The sequence below is a fragment of the Hoplias malabaricus genome, chromosome 1 (genome assembly GCF_029633855.1).
Source record: "Hoplias malabaricus isolate fHopMal1 chromosome 1, fHopMal1.hap1, whole genome shotgun sequence".
Taxonomy (NCBI): Eukaryota; Metazoa; Chordata; class Actinopteri; order Characiformes; family Erythrinidae; genus Hoplias; species Hoplias malabaricus.
Genome location: NC_089800.1, coordinates 27,399,107 through 27,417,580, shown reverse-complemented (window position 1 = coordinate 27,417,580; position 18,474 = coordinate 27,399,107). Strand labels below are relative to the sequence as shown.

The 18,474-nt window shown below is 41.9% G+C and overlaps 1 protein-coding gene across 1 annotated transcript in view; it reads left to right on the top strand.

The window, feature by feature from the left end:
* The window catches only part of b3glcta (beta 3-glucosyltransferase a), a 153,319-nt gene that overhangs the window by 113,614 nt on the left and 21,231 nt on the right, over positions 1–18,474 (top strand). The window contains exons 10-12 of the mRNA XM_066677652.1: positions 3,106–3,175; positions 8,360–8,473; positions 17,431–17,530. Coding sequence (XP_066533749.1) covers positions 3,106–3,175; positions 8,360–8,473; positions 17,431–17,530 — 284 coding nt within the window. The remainder of the gene's footprint in view (positions 1–3,105; positions 3,176–8,359; positions 8,474–17,430; positions 17,531–18,474) is intronic.

Genomic DNA, 18,474 nt, shown 5'->3' with positions numbered 1-18,474 from the left:
AGAGCATTGTCTCTAATACTGATGCTGGAGGTACTTCATACCTGATAGTGGTAACAAGGGAAATATGATTTTCCAATTTTAGCTGTGAATGTGGTATGACAGAGATAGGACTGTAATCAGATCATCTCTTCCCGACTGAGTCCAACTGTCTGTTCAAGGGGATCAATAAGAATGTTAAGATCAGCAGTGTGACATGCTGCCCAAAACAGCAGGAGAGCAATGCCACATTTATCAGAATCACCAGCAGCAAGAGGTTGTTGGTCACCTCCAGGGGAGCACAGTTTGGTTTTACATTCTCCTCTAGGATAACAAAAAATAACCTACAAATTAAGTAATTTAAAAATGGCAGGCGAGGAGAATCTATTCCTCACTGCATTTATTATGAGTTCAATCTCAGCAATGTTGTGACACTGACAGGGTGGTGGTTGTGTGTTGCTGGTACAAGTGGATCAGACACAGCAGTGCTGCTGGAGCTTTACACCGCTCACTGTCACTGTAAGTTTTGGTTTATATGATTTAAAATAGTGATGACGATGTTCGCGATCATGAACATATGTACTAATACTTCATTTATATGTTTTTATATATATTTTAATACAATGACAATTGTGCATTTTTAATGCTACACAACATTATAATAACAGTCATACAAACTTATTTGTACTTCATTATTTGTTTTGAGATGCTTTGTTTAGGAGAAGTTGCACAGCGGAAATAAGACCACAGAGTCTGATTTTGTACTACTTCTGCCTCTTCATCTTAGTCTCTCCAGTCACAGTGCCAGACCTGCATTCATGTGAGAGAGCAAAGACATGGTTAAATGGAGCATATTGGACACAGCATGTGTGGAGAAATAAGTTTTGTTTGAACATTGTAAAAACGATCATTGTAAAAATCTTCTGCTCCTCCCTCCTCACTTATGGACTCTTGCTGAACTGAGCTGTGGTGGTTGACCCTTTATTTTATTACCCTGTTATTTTGACCAAAGCATTTTGCAGATTCTTCTTTAAGACCCCAGAACTGTGTTCACTTGTGGAAGTATACGTGGAAACACAGCCAGATTTATCCAGCAAACTTGAACGTTATGTCAGGGGTCTCTTTCGGGTGAACAGGAGATATTGGCTCACACTAATTAAAACTTGATATACTTGATATCAAGTATAATATATTTGATGTATTATTTTCATTTTTGCCAGTAAAAGTCTAATCTAAATCCTCACAGACTTTAGAAGACCTGTGGGCTGGCAGAAGGGCCTGGAGGGTTGAGGACAGAATTAATTGTGCCAAATAAGACAGTTTTGTGTCTTATTTTGTGTCTCAGTTTTGCGACTGTTTTGTGTCATAAAATCATCAAAACAATTTTTCTGTTATGACTTTGGCAGTGTCCTAGAAGGCAGAGAAGCAATTTTTAATATCAGGTACCTGCAGCCAGTGGTTTCCAATTACACTCCTGTTTGACACTCTATTTTACACATTAAACACACCTGGGGTCAACCAGCCAAAGCTGGGACCTTAAATTAATAAATCTGTTTTAAAAATGTAAAACAGTCCAAGGATAGAGGAACACGCAGAGCTAAAAATTAGTTCAAATTTGCAGAAAACTCCTTAGCATGCTCTGACATTTTCATTATTTCTATCAACTTATTTCCCATTCACATTCCAGACTCTTTTGGGTTTTTTTCAAATGTTGTTGGCCATATCGTTGAAAAGCTGATTACTCGTGATACCTCAGCAGTTCATGGCCTGAAGTCCCAGACAGAGCAGGCAGGATCTGGAAGTTGGCATAAAAATTTGTCAGGAAGTGTTTTCTTCAAGGCTATGACCAGGTTGGACACTCCTTGAGGTTTTTGAAGTCTTAACATAGATCTCCTGGACTTGAAAAGCAACATGAAATTTAAAATGTTAATTAAAAAAAATAATGTAGGCCTAATATTTCAAATCTTGGTACATATCGTTACTGATATTGGGTCAAAACTAAAACTAGTTAGGTTCATGACATTTCAAAAGAATAGTGTGAACCCTAATCTTACTGGCTTAATTGTGTGTGTGTGTTGCCCCCATCCCTTGGGTTTTTCTGTATAGGTACTATATAAATCTAACTTTTTGTAATTTTCAATCATTTTTAACTTGGACTTTTTGAATGTAGTTTTTTTTAGTTATTATTATTTTAAAAGTTTGCTAAGCTCCAATGGCATTTCATTGACCAATTTGAATTCAAGTGCTTGATGTCTTCACATGTTTTGGTGAAAGCAACTGATCAGGAGTCTGAACTCTGAAGAAAAGTGGTTTAAAAAAATAATAAAAGAACAATACAGAAAACAACATAACAAACTGTAACAGTGTACCTAAACATATTTTAAGTTGCCTAACAAAAATGGCAGCCATGGGACTGCAAGAGCTCCAAAGCATTAAATGAACTGTTGCTGATGGGACTGAGCAAAACTAAGGAAATGCAATATCTGGAGTGTAGTGGGAATCAGGAATGGGAATCAGAAGAAAAGCCTGAAGCCATGCATGCACTGTGGTTTTAAGTCTGTTTTTAAGCCCAATTTGTTCTTAACTCGACTTATATTTAGAATCAGGCCTCAGCTTGATGTGCAGTCATAGGACATGCGGTTTAATTGGGCTGCAAATCCTGATTAAATGCCCCAGGGTGCAGTGACTGAGTGGTTTGGCGGGATTTCTGACATGTCATAAATTCAGGTTATTTTTCTTGCAGTCGGAGCAGTTTCACAAGTCAATTTACTCACGTAACAACAGCTGTCTATGGATCATAAAATGCATTAAATGCACAGTAACATAAACAAAACTAGATAAACAAGACAAAATCTTCATATTTCCCAATATCTCAGACCATATATATATCGTGTTTTTATTTATACTTTTTTTGTGGAATTTCAGAACACAGTATGTCTCAACGTTCCTGATACACAGGAGGCCATACAGTATTTAATGGAGATCCTGCAGACAGTCAGAAACATCTGTATGCATTGCATTTCTCACAGTGTGAGCACCAATGTCATGTCATTCAGCTTGGTTACATTCATGCAGTATAAGCATATGTTTACCTGGCTTAACAGTCTTCACCTTTCTCTCTCTCTCCAGGGTGAGCCTGTTCGAAGGGATGACATATTTGTGGCAGTGAAAACGTGTAAGAAGTTCCACTCTGAAAGAGGTGAGTCGTTTGCCTTCATAAAAATAACACTGTTCTGCTTTGTGAGAATTTCTGGTTCTTTTTAGCAGACACATAGTTTGCTCTGTGCTGTCACACACACACATACTCTGATCCGTTTCCTAAACCCAGTGTACATTCGCTCAGCTCCACTGACCATAAAGGATCCCTTTGGAGTTCACTATCCACACTGTTAGAGACACCTACCTACCTCATCTGTCCACCTTGTAGATTTAAAGTCAGAGACAGGAGCTCATCTGTCGCTGCGCAGTTTATGTTGATCGTCCTCTAGTCCTTCATCAATGGACCTAGGACTTTGTCAGCCAGATGTTTTTGGACACTGAGGGGTGTAAAGCTCCAGCAACACTGCTGTGTCTGATCCACTTGTACCAGCAACACACAACCACCACCCTGTCAGTGTCACAACATTGCTGAGAATGACCCACCACCTGAATCCTACCTGCTCTGTGGGGGAACTGACCATTGAAGAGCAGGGTGAAAACGGGCTAAGAAAGTATGCCAGATGACAGATGTGACAAATGTGGCATTTTCCCTCTATATATAAACCAAATCAATTGAATTAGAACAACAGAAATAATAGCTGACTCCAGAGGGTTAATGTGTACATGCATACGTCTCTTTAATGAGACAAGCTGTGAGCTGTGTTTTCAGAGAAATCTTGATATTTTTTCAAACATTAAGAAGTTAGTAATTAGTTTTCAAGCATTTGCTCTAGATTTCTGTTATAGGTCCAGATTGTGCAAGTTGTACTTGATGTACATTTTGATCTGGTGTTTCTTAGGAAGTGGAAGTGTTTTCTAATGTGTTTCAACTTCTGTTAGCTTTTGTCCCTGCCTCCTGAGTAAATCCAGTCAGTCCACATGGACCACAGGGTTTTTACCTGAGTGCCTTTTTTCTGCAACGCATCATGGGTATCCTCCCTGATTTCTTTCAATCTACTTTCAAAACATGTGAATGTTTTATAAAGGATCAGGTTTTCTTTAATTACTCTAATTAAGCCCATGAAAGGGGACAGCACAGTGGTGCAGCAGGTGTGACGCTTCAGGGTCCTGGGGTTGTGGATTCAAGTTCCACTCCAGGTGACTGTCTGTGAGGAGTTTTGTGTGTTCTCATTGGTCTCATTGTGTTCTCCGGGTTTCCTCCGGGTGCTCCTTTTCCTCCCATGGTCCAAAAACACAGGTCGGTTGGTGGATTGGTAACTCAAAAGTATCCATAGGTGTGAGTGAATGTGAGTGAGTAAATGTGTCACTCTGTGAAGGACTGGTGCCCCCTCCAGGTTGTGCCCTGCCTTACATATAGTGATTCCAGGTAGGCTCTGGACTCACCGTGACCCTTAACTGGATAAGACAATGACATAGACGAAGACAATGAATGAATGAAAAAGTCTCTGAAAGGGCCGGTTAAGAGGTAAAACTTAGCCAGGTAAATCTCATTTATAATCATTTCTATGAAATTGCATTCACCTTATGTCACGTGGGACGTGAAGAGTGGATATACGGAGGCGGACACACTCGCTACAACACAGAGTTTAATAATGAAACTAGACGAGAAACGCGAAATAACCTGACTTATAAACATAGAAAAGAGAAGGAAACAACACTAGAGGACTCGGGCAGGAAACAGGCAAGAGAGACGGGTAAGAGCGAGGACGAAAACGAAACACACGACAACAAACGACAAAGAAACAACGAAAACAAACGACAACGAAAACAAACAAACAAACAAAATGACCGATACCAGGAAGTGAGGGAAGAGGGCTTAAATAACAACACAAACTAGACACACCTGACACGAATAGCGAGGAAAAAGAAGGCGGGACAAAGGCGGAGAATGAACATAAACAAAACCATGTGCGGAGATAGGAAAACAAACAAGAAAGTGCCAGGATGTGACAGACGCCCCCCCCAAGACGCACAACTCCCGGAGCGCGAAAAACGAGACTCTACAGGAGCTGGCGCAGGAGGGGGCCAGAAGAACCAAAAACAGGAAACCAAAAGATTCAAGACAAGATAGGAAATGGAGATGGGAACAAGGGACTAGACTTAAATAGATACTGGACAGAACTGGAAAATAGAGACGGGGAACGAGAGAAGACAGGAGACAAAGCAGGAGAAAACACACGTGACTGGACCTTTGGCTGAACACTGAATGGGGACTGAGACTGGAAAGGAGCAGATACACGTGAAGGGACTGGGAACTGGACATGGGTCTGGACAGAGGGTTTAACTTGTGACTGAACATGACTAACAGGGAATTGGACATGAGACTGAACAGGACTAACAGGGGACTGGACTTGAGGCAATGGAACTGGGACCAGGACTTTTACAGGGATAGAGACGAACACGGTAACAGGGACCGGAACAGAAACAAAAACAGACACAGGTACAGGGACAAGAAGAGATACAGGAATCAGGACAGGACCAGATACAGGAACAAAGACAATAAGTGGGTGGTACCCAGGACTGGCATGTGTCTGTGGAGAAGTCCAAGAAGCCAGCCTGGGCACAGTTCTGGGGATCGGCCCCGAAGTCCTTGGGGCCCTCCTACGGGTTAGACCGGGAGCGGCCGTAGCCACAGTCTCGGGGGCAGAAATGGCCGTAGCCACAGTCTCGGGGGCAGAAACGGCCGTAGCCACAGTCACAGGAGTAGGAGTGGCTGAGGGAGCCGTACTCATGGAGACAGGAGGTCCTGCGGCGACGTCCACGGAGACAGGAGGCCCTGCGGCGACGTCCACGGAGACAGGAGGCCCTGCGGCGACGTCCACGGAGACAGGAGGCCCTGCGGCGACGTCCACGGAGACAGGAGAACCTGCGGCGACGTCCACGGAGACAGGAGAACCTGCGGCGACGTCCACGGAGACAGGAGAACCTGCGGCGACGTCCACGGAAACAAGGGAACCTGCGGCGACGTCCACGGAGACAGGGGAACCTGCGGCGACGTCCACGGAGACAGGGGAACCTGCGGCGACGTCCAAGGAGGCAGGCGGAACTGCGACAATGTCCACGGAGACAGGGGAACCTGCAGCGACGTCCACGGAGACAGGAGAACCTGCGGCGACGTCCACGGAGACAGGAGAACCTGCCGCGACGTCCACGGAGACAGGGGAACCTGCGGCGACGTCCACGGAGGCAGGCGGAACTGCGACGACGTCCACGGAGGCAGGCGAAACTGCGACGACGTCCACGGAGGCAGGCGGAACTGCGACGACGTCCACGGAGGCAGAGGGATCTGCGACGTCGTCCACGGAGGCAGAGGGATCTGCGACGACGTTCACGGAGGCAGAAGGATGTGCGACGTCGTCCACGGAGGCAGAAGGATCTGCGACGATGTCCACGGAGGCAGAAGGATCTGCGACGACGTCCACGGAGGCAGAAGGATCTGCGACGACGTTCACGGAGGCAGAAGAAGCTGCGACGACGTTCACGGAGGCAGAAGAAGCTGCGACGACGTTCACGGAGGCAGAAGAAGCTACGACGTCGTTCATGGAGGCAGAGGAATCTGCGACGACGTTCACGGAGACAGGGGAACCTGCAGTGATGTCCACGGAGGCAGAGGGATCTGCGACGTCGTCCACGGAGTCAGGAGGATGTGCGACGACGTCCACGGACGCAGAAGGATCTGCGACGTCGTCCATGGAGACAGGCGCGGCTGGAGGCGCCGCGCTCAGGAAGACAGAAGCGTCCTAGGCGTCGCGCTTACGAAGACAGGCGTGGCCGTAGGTGCTGCTCTTCCAGGAACAGGAGCGGCCGTAGGCGCCGCTCTCATAGGAACAGAAACGGCAGGAGATGCTGCGGGTTTAGGGGGTCTGATGGGCGCACTCTTGAGGGATTCCCCCAGAGGTGCGCACCTGTTAGCCTCACCTCCGTTGTCCTGAGGTAGGAGGCTAACAGCCCCTACCCATAACCCCCCCCAAGAATTTCCCCGGACCTGAGGGGATAATCCTCCAGCGAAGGGGAGACTCCAGCCCGCTTTCTCCTCCGGCTCCGTCAATTCCCGCTGGAGAAATCCCTTGATTCACGAATCGTGTCCTCTGTTCGGGGGAAAGGAACCGCACCGGGAATGTTCTGGAGCCGTTGACTCCATTCAGAGGCCGCTCTTAAAGCCTCCTCTACGGGATCTCTGGGGCCTGTGAGAAACGGAGTCCGGCGAATAACACCTCTTTTAAACGGGTAGTCCGTGCTAGCTGTGTCCTTATACTGATCGGTCATTCTGTCACGCGGGACGTGAAGAGTGGATATACGGAGGCGGACACACTCGCTACAACACAGAGTTTAATAATGAAACTAGACGAGAAACACGAAATAACCTGACTTATAAACATAGAAAAGAGAAGGAAACAACACTAGAGGACTCGGGCAGGAAACAGGCAAGAGAGACGGGTAAGAGCGAGGACGAAAACACAACACACGACAACAAACGACAAAGAAACAACGAAAACAAACGACAACGAAAACAAACAAACAAACAAAATGACCGATACCAGGAAGTGAGGGAAGAGGGCTTAAATAACAACACAAACTAGACACACCTGACACGAATAATGAGGAAAAAGAAGGCGGGACAAAGGCGGAGAATGAACATAAACAAAACCATGTGCGGAGATAGGAAAACAAACAAGAAAGTGCCAGGATGTGACACCTTATCCCTTTGTAGTATTGTGGCTTGTATTTTTGTGGGTTGTCCTGGACTGTATTTGTGGGGAAAATAAATCTGTTCTGTAATGAATTTAAAAATAAAATATATGTGTTGATGTGCCAAACTGAATAAATGAGTAATCTTTGTTCCTATTAATACGTTTAATACACAATGTTCAATAACTAGTAATTAATTGATATATTTCTTCTAATAACATTTATTCTCACTCAGTTACTGCACTTGTTGTGCACTCTGACTTCATATCTGTGCATCTTCCAAATGAAGCATATGAAACTCACATTGCAAATGTCAGGTGCTTTGATTTAAAGAGGTAGAGCCACAATTTTTTTCTACTACAAGTATCAAGCCAAGTCATTGTAGTTATAAGGCACTAGTAAATCTTTTATGATTTCAGAACTGGAAAAGAACAAGGAGGAGTAAATCTTTGTTACAGGCTGCTCTATAACAAGGCAAAAAAAATTGACTTCATTTTATTTCCTTGGTGACTGATTATCTTTTTTTCAACTTTAGTTCCTGTGGTGAAAAAGACGTGGGAGAAACAGGCTTCACAACTGGAGTATTACAGTGACTATGCTGATCCCTCGATACCAACCATTAATATTGGAGTGCCCAACACAGACCGAGGTCAGTCTCCACAGCATGGGGTTTGGATGTGGTATGACTGCAGGTTCCTGGAACGTGGTTATTTAAATCAAGCCATAGAGACATTTTTAATTGTAAACATTATGTGGGTGTTGCTGACAAAACAGGGTCAGGTCAAATTTTACCTTTAGTGGATGTTATTTGCCATAAAGCGTGTTGTCAGTGGCAATGCCAGTTCCTTTAACTGCCCAAACCAGTTTTGTCATTTATCTTGCAGTGTGACCAGACTTCACCATCAATATATTTATTTTTATATAATAAATAATATGGTTTATTATAAATAACCCACACTGAAATGCAACCTTTTCATCTACACTGTGACACACTTAGCTTGAGGTGTCTGTAACTATGGAAGCCCTTTTCCACCACATAAAATAAAAAAGGCACCAATTAATAATGTTTTCATTAATTAATTAGGTTCCGAGATTCTATTTCATTATTTTGAGAAACTACATCAATATATTAAGATACAAACTCATTATTTTGAGATAGTATGTCAGAATATTGAGATAGTATCATTATTTTGAGATACTGAGTGAGTATATTGAAGTACTATCTTAATATATTGATTTCAGAACATTCTAGTGCAAGATGTATGCTTTTGGAAAAGACAATTACACAATAAATAGATTGTAACTTTTGCAATGTGATTATTTTATAATTTTCATTCTTTTCCTACTGTGGGTGGAAAGTAGAGCACCCAGATGAAACCCCCTCAGACACAGGGGAGAACATAGCAAACATCTCACAGACAGTGACCAGAGGATTAAACCCACAGTCACTGAACCCTGAAGCAGTGTGACAGTGACACAGCCAGTAGAACCACTCTGCCTTCATACCATTTGACACTGGAAACAACATTTCTATCCAAAAAACTCCCTAAAATACAGAAAAGAGTTGTATTTATTTTCTCACTGATTTGCTCTCAGCTCTTAACAATTTGTTGTATGTATTTTAGACCAGTTTTCTGACCAATGCATAATACAGGGTCCTTGCAATGAGGTCATCAAATCAATTAACAGCTATTTATGCATAATTTTTAAACACAATAACAAAAACAACTTAAAAAAATGATGGCGAGGTGAGGAGATGTTTATTTAAAAAACATTGCAGCTATTTTCTATTCACAAAACCACACAATTATGGCAAGTGGGCAAAAATGAAATATTATGAAAAGAAACCTTTTTAAACCCCTTTAAAACAAGTATAAACTTAGCTGTATTTGCCATTTTATTTCGTTTTTAATACTGTCATTTCTCAGTATATCATTTATTTGATATGTAAAGTATATAATCTCACACAGTAAAAATGAGAAATAATGAATAGTGGCTCCTTATCTTTTAAAGGGACAAGTGCTGAAACCATTCATTCATAAGACTCCAGGGAATGGTGTTAACTTCTGAAAAATAGATATAAAATTCTCACCTCATTAAACTGCCACTACTAAGAAGTGTGTTGTCACAGTTATCTACAGAGTCCACATCATTACAGTCATTTTGAGATACCAGACACATACCAGCCTGTTTATGTAGTCTTTCATTCAGAAGCAGTAAAACGGTCATTGTCAGTGTTATGAAGGTGTGCTTGGTCTGTACGTGCTTTTGCAAATGTAAAAAATTATGCTCATTTAAAAATTATGCTCATCATTTACATGTTGCTGTGATCATTTTTATGACTGTATGGAAACAACAGTGCTTTCTCTCAGACTTGCTAGTTGGTCAACAATTGGTATTTACACCAGCACTCTGCATAAATAAAGGTTTTGTAATTTCTGTTTCTGTTTAATTCATCATGAAATGTTCACACTGTGTGAAGGACAGCTGTGTTCAAATGATGTAGTAAACTAAACATCCACAAAAACGGAGATCCACATTTTCCATTGGACAATAATGATATAAGTTATCGTTGCAGCATGGTGGAACACAGCTCTATGGTCCTGGGCTTTTTGGTTCTATCCCTGCTTCAGATCACCATCTCTGAGTAGTTTGTTGTGTGTGGGTTTCACACAGTCCACAATACATGTGCTAGTAGGAGGATTGGCTGTGTGAAAATGTCCACAGGTTTGAGTGTGTGAGTTGTAGAGTGTTATTTGATAGATATCTCCAGGAAGTGTTCCGGACTTGCATCCAGTAGGCTCTGGACCCACCACAACCCTGAACAGGATAAAATGTGAACAGGAAATGAATGGACAAACAAATTAATAAATCAGCTCTCTATATAAGCGTATTGTCCCTATCCAATGAAAAACATATCTCAATGTTTGTCATTTTTTAAATGTGTCACATCATTTGAACCCAGCAGCTGTCCTTCACATTGTATGGAAAAGTCATGATGAATAGACCAATAGAAATACTACAAAATTATTCATTCATTCATTCATTATCTGTAAGCGCTTATCCAGTTCAGGTTCACAGTGGGTCCAGAGCCTACCTGGAATCATTGGGCGCAAGGCGGGAATACACCCTGGAGGGCACCAGTCCTTCACAGGGCAACACACAGACTCACATATTCACTCACACCTACGGACACTTATGAGTTGCCAATCCACCTACCAACGTGTGTTATTGGATTGTGGGAGGAAACCGGAGCACCCGGAGGAAATCCACGCGGACACGGGGAGAACACACTCCAAAATTACTTAGCATAAAAGCTTTTTACATTGACTTCCACTGAAAAGTTTATTTTTCTGAGATGCATGTTTTTTCATAGGACAGCAATGACATGGGTTTTAATCTGGGTCTAATCAGTGAAGGAATGTCTTATTATGCTTGTATACTGTAACATTAAAATATCGGTTTTGTTCAGAGTGCGCTAATTAGTTTAATTTTTCTAAGACCCCTGAGACTCATCGCTGTCAATACAAAATATAAATGCATTTTTGGAATGTCATGAAGCACATTTGAGTAATAATTATACAGCGGTTCATTGTGTGCATTGTGGGCTTGTGTCAGTTTCAGATTCAGTAATGGAGGCATCAGCATGTCCGGGTTGTCTGTTTTTTTTCTGTTGAGTAAGTGGTGTTTCTTGTTGGCAGCTGTGCTTCTCTGATGGCTCATCAATAGATCAGATGACACACTCAGGGCTCTATGAGCGACAGGCTCAAGGTTCAGAGCGTCCCATCAGCTGAAAAACACAGTGATTGGTCTTTCATTGCTCTAGTGTCGGCATAGCAACACTGAAAATGGCCCGGTGGCACACACGCCACGCTAACATCTTTTTCAGCCTCTCTCGGGTTGTCTTGGTGCGGAAGACAGCAAGTACACGCTGTACCTTTTCCTCTCCTCTCATGTTTATTCATGAGTTTGGGAGTTCATCGTTGTCGCTGACTGACATATCTGCTTTCAATTAAGCTGCAAGTATCTTCCCTGATCAGAGTCTACACAAAACAGCAGGTTGGTTTTGCAGGGAGGGGGGGCTTGCAGAAAGGGATCATGAATAAAGTTCACCTGAATATTGAATAATCACTAGAATATTGTCACTGCCATGTAAAAAAGAGGAAGAAAAGGCACTAAAATCCATTGGTGTCATTGATTTTTGGCATAAAAAAGATGACTGTTAAATACAGTAATCTACTCCTTTTCTAATAAACATAGTTTATAGGGTTTGGCTAATTTCCTCTAGCTGAAATCATCTCTGGACCCTATTCTCTGATGAATAACAATAATATGATTATTGTCTTTCCAACTTGCTTTGTTGGATACGCTTCAAAGTCAAGTCAAAGTCAACTTTATTGTCCTTCCTTCTCTCACAGATGTGAATTGAGGAGCGTAAGAGAACTGCTCTGAATTTAACAAAAAAGAACAGCAGACATTAAAGCAAATGGGACAAAAATACAATAAACACAGATACAATGCAATGCAAACATATTTTTTCTACGAATGTACATAGGTAGAAGACCACATGTAGATCTACAGGAGCAATGACTCTTGTGCATTATTTTCCGTACTCATAAAATGTAAGAAGTGATTAAAGTGTCTGTGCTTTTGAGTGAGGGCGGTATTTGCGTTATCAAACAGGTCTGTAACTCTGTAATGGTTTAAGTTGTGTCTTGAAGGACTTTCATACAGTGCTTCTGGGCTGAATTGGATCATGGCCTGGTGAGACTTTGCATTGATGCTCTGTAGCCTTCACCCAGGCAGGAGTGTGAAAGAATGTAAACAGTCCATTATAAGGGTGACACACATCTTTCCTGATGCTGCAGGTCTTCCTTTTATACCATTTGGTGTAGATGTTCTCAATGGCAGGGAAACTTGATTCAGTGATGTGCTGGGAAGCCTTCACGCCCCACCGCAGTGCAATGTGGCAGATCAGTTGCATACCAAACACAGATAAGTATCTATAAAAACAACATTCATCTTGGTTAATTAGATATAATGGTGTTTTCTTGGTTGTATTTATTAGGCAGTAGATCAGTGGCTAGGCTACGAATCAAGATTGGTTGACACCAAAGGGATTATCTGTGGTTCTGTTATGGATAAGTATTGTTCATGCTTGGTGTGTTTGTTTGGTTTAAAGGGGATGAATCTAAGACTTCTTAAGTCATTCTATTCATTCATTCATTATCTGCAACCGCTTATCCAGTTCAGGGTCGCGATGTGTCCAGAGCCTACCTGGAATCATTGGGCGCAAGGCGGGAATACACCCTGGAGGGGGTGCCAGTCCTTTACAGGGCGACACATACACTCACACATTCACTCACACCTACGGACACTTTTGATTCGCCAATCCACCTACCAACGTGTGTTTTTTGGACTGTGGGAGGAAACCAGAGCACCCGGAGGACACAGTCACCCGGAGTGGGAATCGAACCCACAACCTCCAGGCCCCTGGAGCTGTGTGACGCCGTGCTGCCCTCATTCTATTCAGCCTTGTTTATTTTATTTGAAGCATGGCATTACAGTTTATAAGGAGTAATTTAAAAGGGATATATTTTAACTGTTTTTTTTCTACAAGTGAAAAAAGTTTTAAACAACTGAAGAAACATCTCTGACATGCTTTAGCCAAAATACCAGAAGGATCAAATGCCACAGCAGCGATCAGTTTCAGTGCCTGTTCCTTCAAATGAGAATGAGCCACAGCTCAGTTCAGCACGAGAGTCCAGGAATTGGTGTCATTTTTCTCCACACTTGTTGTGTACATTTTGCTCGGTTTTACATCATCTTTGCACTGTAACATAAACATGGGTCCAGCGCTGTGATTGGAGAGACTCAGATGAGGAGGCAGGACACTACTGACTTAGGCAGCCCGCAAAAAGAGGACCAGGCAGTTTTATTTCTCAATTTGAGGATTGTTAGGCACCAGATCCCCAAAGTAAAGTGTACATGCACTGGACCATTGATTATTTTTTTGTTTTTGTTTTTTTTCATAATAGGTCCCCTTTATAGGTTAAGGAATAGTCACATTTAATTTGTCCAATAAGTAGTTGAATAAGAAAATTAAAGTGCAAAAAGGAGATAGACTGCAAGAGAGCAAAAAAATTAAAGAGAGAGACTTTAAAAAAAGTCTACAGTGGACTATGTCAATAATTTCTAAGTTCTGTATAAATACGGCTGGTTATTCCCTATTGCTCTTAGGCATCTTCTTTGTAAGAACCGTGAGAGAGCATGCTTCTCAGGTCTGTGCATGGCTCTGGGGAACCTGACAGTAATGTGACAGGAAGTCTCTTTGATATTTTGGTTGCATAAAGCCCTGGTTGTCCCTGCTGGCGCAAAAAAACCACAGCACATTCTGTTCTTCCTGCCACACAGACACATACACACACACACTCACACACACACACCCACAACCAACATACAGGTTCAATTTATACCAAGAGTGCCCAGCCACTTTGTAATGGATGGGCCAAAGTGCAATGTTTGTGGATGACCTTAGTCCAAAACACATAGTCCAGTTATAGTCCACCTCATTATAATTGAGTTCCTCTCTTAATTTTAACTCACTCTGAAGCTGTGAAGAAAGGCACTCTACACTGCATGAACAAAGTTAAGTGACCAAGTTTGGATAAAAATCCTGCTAAATGCTGTTCAGCTTGTTCAACTTCCACACCTCTTCCATTTCAGCTCTGCAAGGCATCTGTTCACCTGGAGGGGTATCTAAGCCTTAATATGGTTAAAGTCATAATCTGACTAGTCTGATAGGTTTGATATTTCACAGCTCTCTATTTCACTTTCTATTTTTTTCTGGAGAGTCAGAATTTGTTTATTCTGTCATACATTTCACATACAGAAATTATCATTATTTATAGGTGAAGCAGTAATTGTAGCATTTATTTTATAGATAAATCAAATTAAGTCTTGCTTTGTTCTTCTTAAATTTGATGCTGGGTTCTTAAATTTTCCTGATGCTGCTCCAGTAAATGTTTAACTTTATGCTTTTATTATTAATTTTATTATTTTATCATTATATTTATTTTTTGTGATTGCACAGTAGTACTGACATTATATCTTTTATATTTATATTTATATTTGAACTCCACATTTAACTCATCCTTGACAGTGAACACAATATTTGAAATTTTGCTATTATGCAAATATTTGGGAACATGTTACACAATTACGCAAAACACTGGGTGTATGGTGCCGTTAAGAACAAACCTCTAGCCTTAGTACATAGGGTTTGTTTTTCTTTTTATGCTCTTTGATGTATTTGTATAGTTGTATTTTGGGTTGGATGAACTTTTGCCATCATAACCAGGGTTAGCGCCCCTGAAAACACCCCAATGATCTCTCATAATGACATGTCAATAATGTGTATCCTATACTCTGCTCAGGATACACACAGCCAACTTTAAAGGAACACAGTTTACTGAGTTCTACCAGCTTTTTAGCTTCCAGGCGAGTCATGAAGTAAACAGGAGTGATCGTATGCCACGGGCGGCACGGTGGCGCAGCAGGTAGTGTCGCAGTCACACAGCTCTAGGGACCTGGAGGTTGTGGGTTCGATTCCCGCTCCAAAAACACACGTTGGTAGGTGGATTGATGACTCAAAAGTGTCGGTAGGTGTGAATGTGTGTGTGTGTCACAAAAGGACAAAAGGACAACCTGGAGGACCTGGAGGTTGTGGGTTTGATTCCCGCTCCAAAAGCACACGTTGGTAGGTGGATTGATGACTCAAAAGTGTCGGTAGGTGTGAATGTGTGTGTGTGTCTGTGTTGTCCTGTGAAGGACTGGCGCCCCCTCCAGGGTGTATTCCTGCCTTGCGCCCTATGATTCCAGGTAGGCTCTGGACCCACTGCGACCCTGAACTGGATAAGGGTTACATATAATGAATGAATGAATGAATGAATGAATGATCTTATGCCATGATTCACATATAATAGCTATTTATAAATGTGATATGAAAAATTAGTGCAAGAATGCCCTCAATGAGTGTTGCAGGAATTATAGTGCGTGGTTTGAGAGGTTTTCCTAAATCAGTCATATGCAAATACTGAGAACTTAAATGAGAATGTAATGAATATATAAACAAATTTAGTTATGGGTGAACAGAGTTGGCAACATGTCCCTAGCTGTATCCACAGGCTTCAGGTGTAAACAGTCATTAATGCATATGTATAATGAGAAATGCTTTTAGCATCACACTAATCAGGTTGCAGTTTCTACATGTCAGATAAATTAATTTAGCTGGTTAATATAGCAAGGGTGTAAATTGGGTTGAACTGTGGAGGGTTTGGAGTGGACTTTCTCTGAAGGTTTATTATTAATACTACTGCTATTATTACTGGTAGTAGAAGTAGTAATACTAGAAGTATCAGTCCATCACAGTACATCACACACACCCCCTTCCATGTCTTTCAAATATTTTTGTTTTTTTGGACTGTGGGAAAAAAACAGAGCTTCCATATAAAACCCAGACAGACACAAATATAAGAAACCCAACTCCTCAGAGACAGTGACTCTGTAACAGGTTAGAACCCAGGACCCAGGACCTCAGGACCCTGGAGCTGTCTCTGCAGTGTCACCATGCTGCCCTGCTTTTCAAATTGTGGCAAAAAAATTCAAATGGAATAAGTAGATATACTCTGAATATAAAGATTTAGTATCCCCACCCTCCACAACACTTTGGAGCTTGGTACAGCAAGGCAAATGTATTCTTAGCTGTTACCTTACTCCCATGCTCACACACAAACACACACACACACACACACAAACATGAAATCTTCATAGCAGTTTTCTCTCATCGTATTTCCAATGCATTGAGCTACATTTGCCAGCACTAGACCCGTCCCATAAGCACTGTCTCGTCCTCCTGTTCTTTCCTCTTCTGCCAGATCCCATCAAAGGTTTGTTCATTATTTATTTTCTCCTCTACCTTCATAGATGCCCAATCTCGGGTACAACATGTACCTCATTTCCACACTGCTCTTTTATTCATGAGCTGGGTAATTTGATGCCGTGACCAAGATACATAATTCCTGTTTTTGAACCAAAGGGTGGTTCATAACTAACATAGGGCACGCAAAGTATATGAGCCCTAATTGTTGCCGGTTTACTGACAAGGCTTATGCTCTAAGTATATAAAATAAGGCATATCCAGACAGGCAGCTGTTGGTTTGATTCCCATGACTGACAGGGAAATTAGGTAAAATGGGAGTGAAGGAACAGCACTGTCCTCGCTCAATCCACAGCTGAAGTTTCCTTGAACAAGGCACTGCCTCTCACAGGTTAAATGTGGAAGACACATTTCATTGTACATTGTACAATGGCAAATATTTGCACATTATATCACAATATACAAATGAATAATCATCATTTCAAAATAATTCTAGAATGGGTCTAGTGTCCAAGTGCTGTTGGTCATATCTTATATCTCTCTAGTCTTTTTGTGGAGGCACAGTATGTGTCCTCTTATCTGCTACAGGTGACTAAAGCCTTAATTCAGTCCCAGTGCTTCTGTAACAGCTGACGTTTGTTTGCTGTTGTTGTTTTTTTGCCTCTCAGGTCACTGTGGGAAGACATTTGCCATCCTCAGCAGATATGTCAGCAGCGCAGTACCAAAGACTGACTGGTTACTTATTGTAGATGATGACACACTCATAAGGTAAGTGTAGGTCTTGCCTCTAAGGCATGTATTTTTATATCTCAGTTACACATTGGTATGATTTTCTGCATTTACACAGGGCCCAAAAGTATTTGGACACTTTGAACTGCTGATAAATTTTAAATACGTTATTTAGGTTACATCTTAAAATAAAACAGGAGGACACTTTTATCACATCATTAAAATGTATGCTCCGGACCTACCAAAACCCTGATCAGGATGAAGCAGTTACAGATGAATTAATGGATGAGCATACACTGTTCATTCTTTTAACATCCAATACCTAATTAAAATACAGTGAAATACACTCATTGATACAAAAAGGCATCCAAATAGCGGCAAACCTCAGAATGTAGTAATGTCTAAGGCCGATTCATAAATGGTCACCACAAGAGCATGTAAACGTTCTTCTCCTTCTGCCATATAAAGAGACAATTAAAGGGCTACATTTGGGTATTGTACCTCTTGGTTAGAGAACCTTGACTTCTATACGTCCACCATCGAAGCCGTTTTGACCAAGCTGGTTGGATGTGTTGGGAGCAAATGACCTGGACAGCTACGGACCAGACAGGTCAGACCATGGTCAGTTCAAGTAGGGAGGTCTTGTGGTGAGCGCCTTAATCCGGTCCCAACTGCTGGTGTGATCTCTTGAGCCATACGACAGTTGGTCACCTTGAGTAGTGATACTGTTCATTTAAAGGAACAGCTCAGCAATAAGTGCAGGTCATCCACATGTGTTGCATCTCATGGAAGGGCTTCCAGATGGAATTTTTCAGCAGGGTAATATTTGCCCACACACCACAAAGGTTTCCTCTGGCCACAAAGACTGTGGCAGATCGCAACACTTCCTTGGCCTGCAAAATCGCCAGATTTATCACCCATCAAGAATTTAAGGAATCATCTGGGATGCCAGCTTCAGCAACCTATGAGGGTGCAGGATCTAC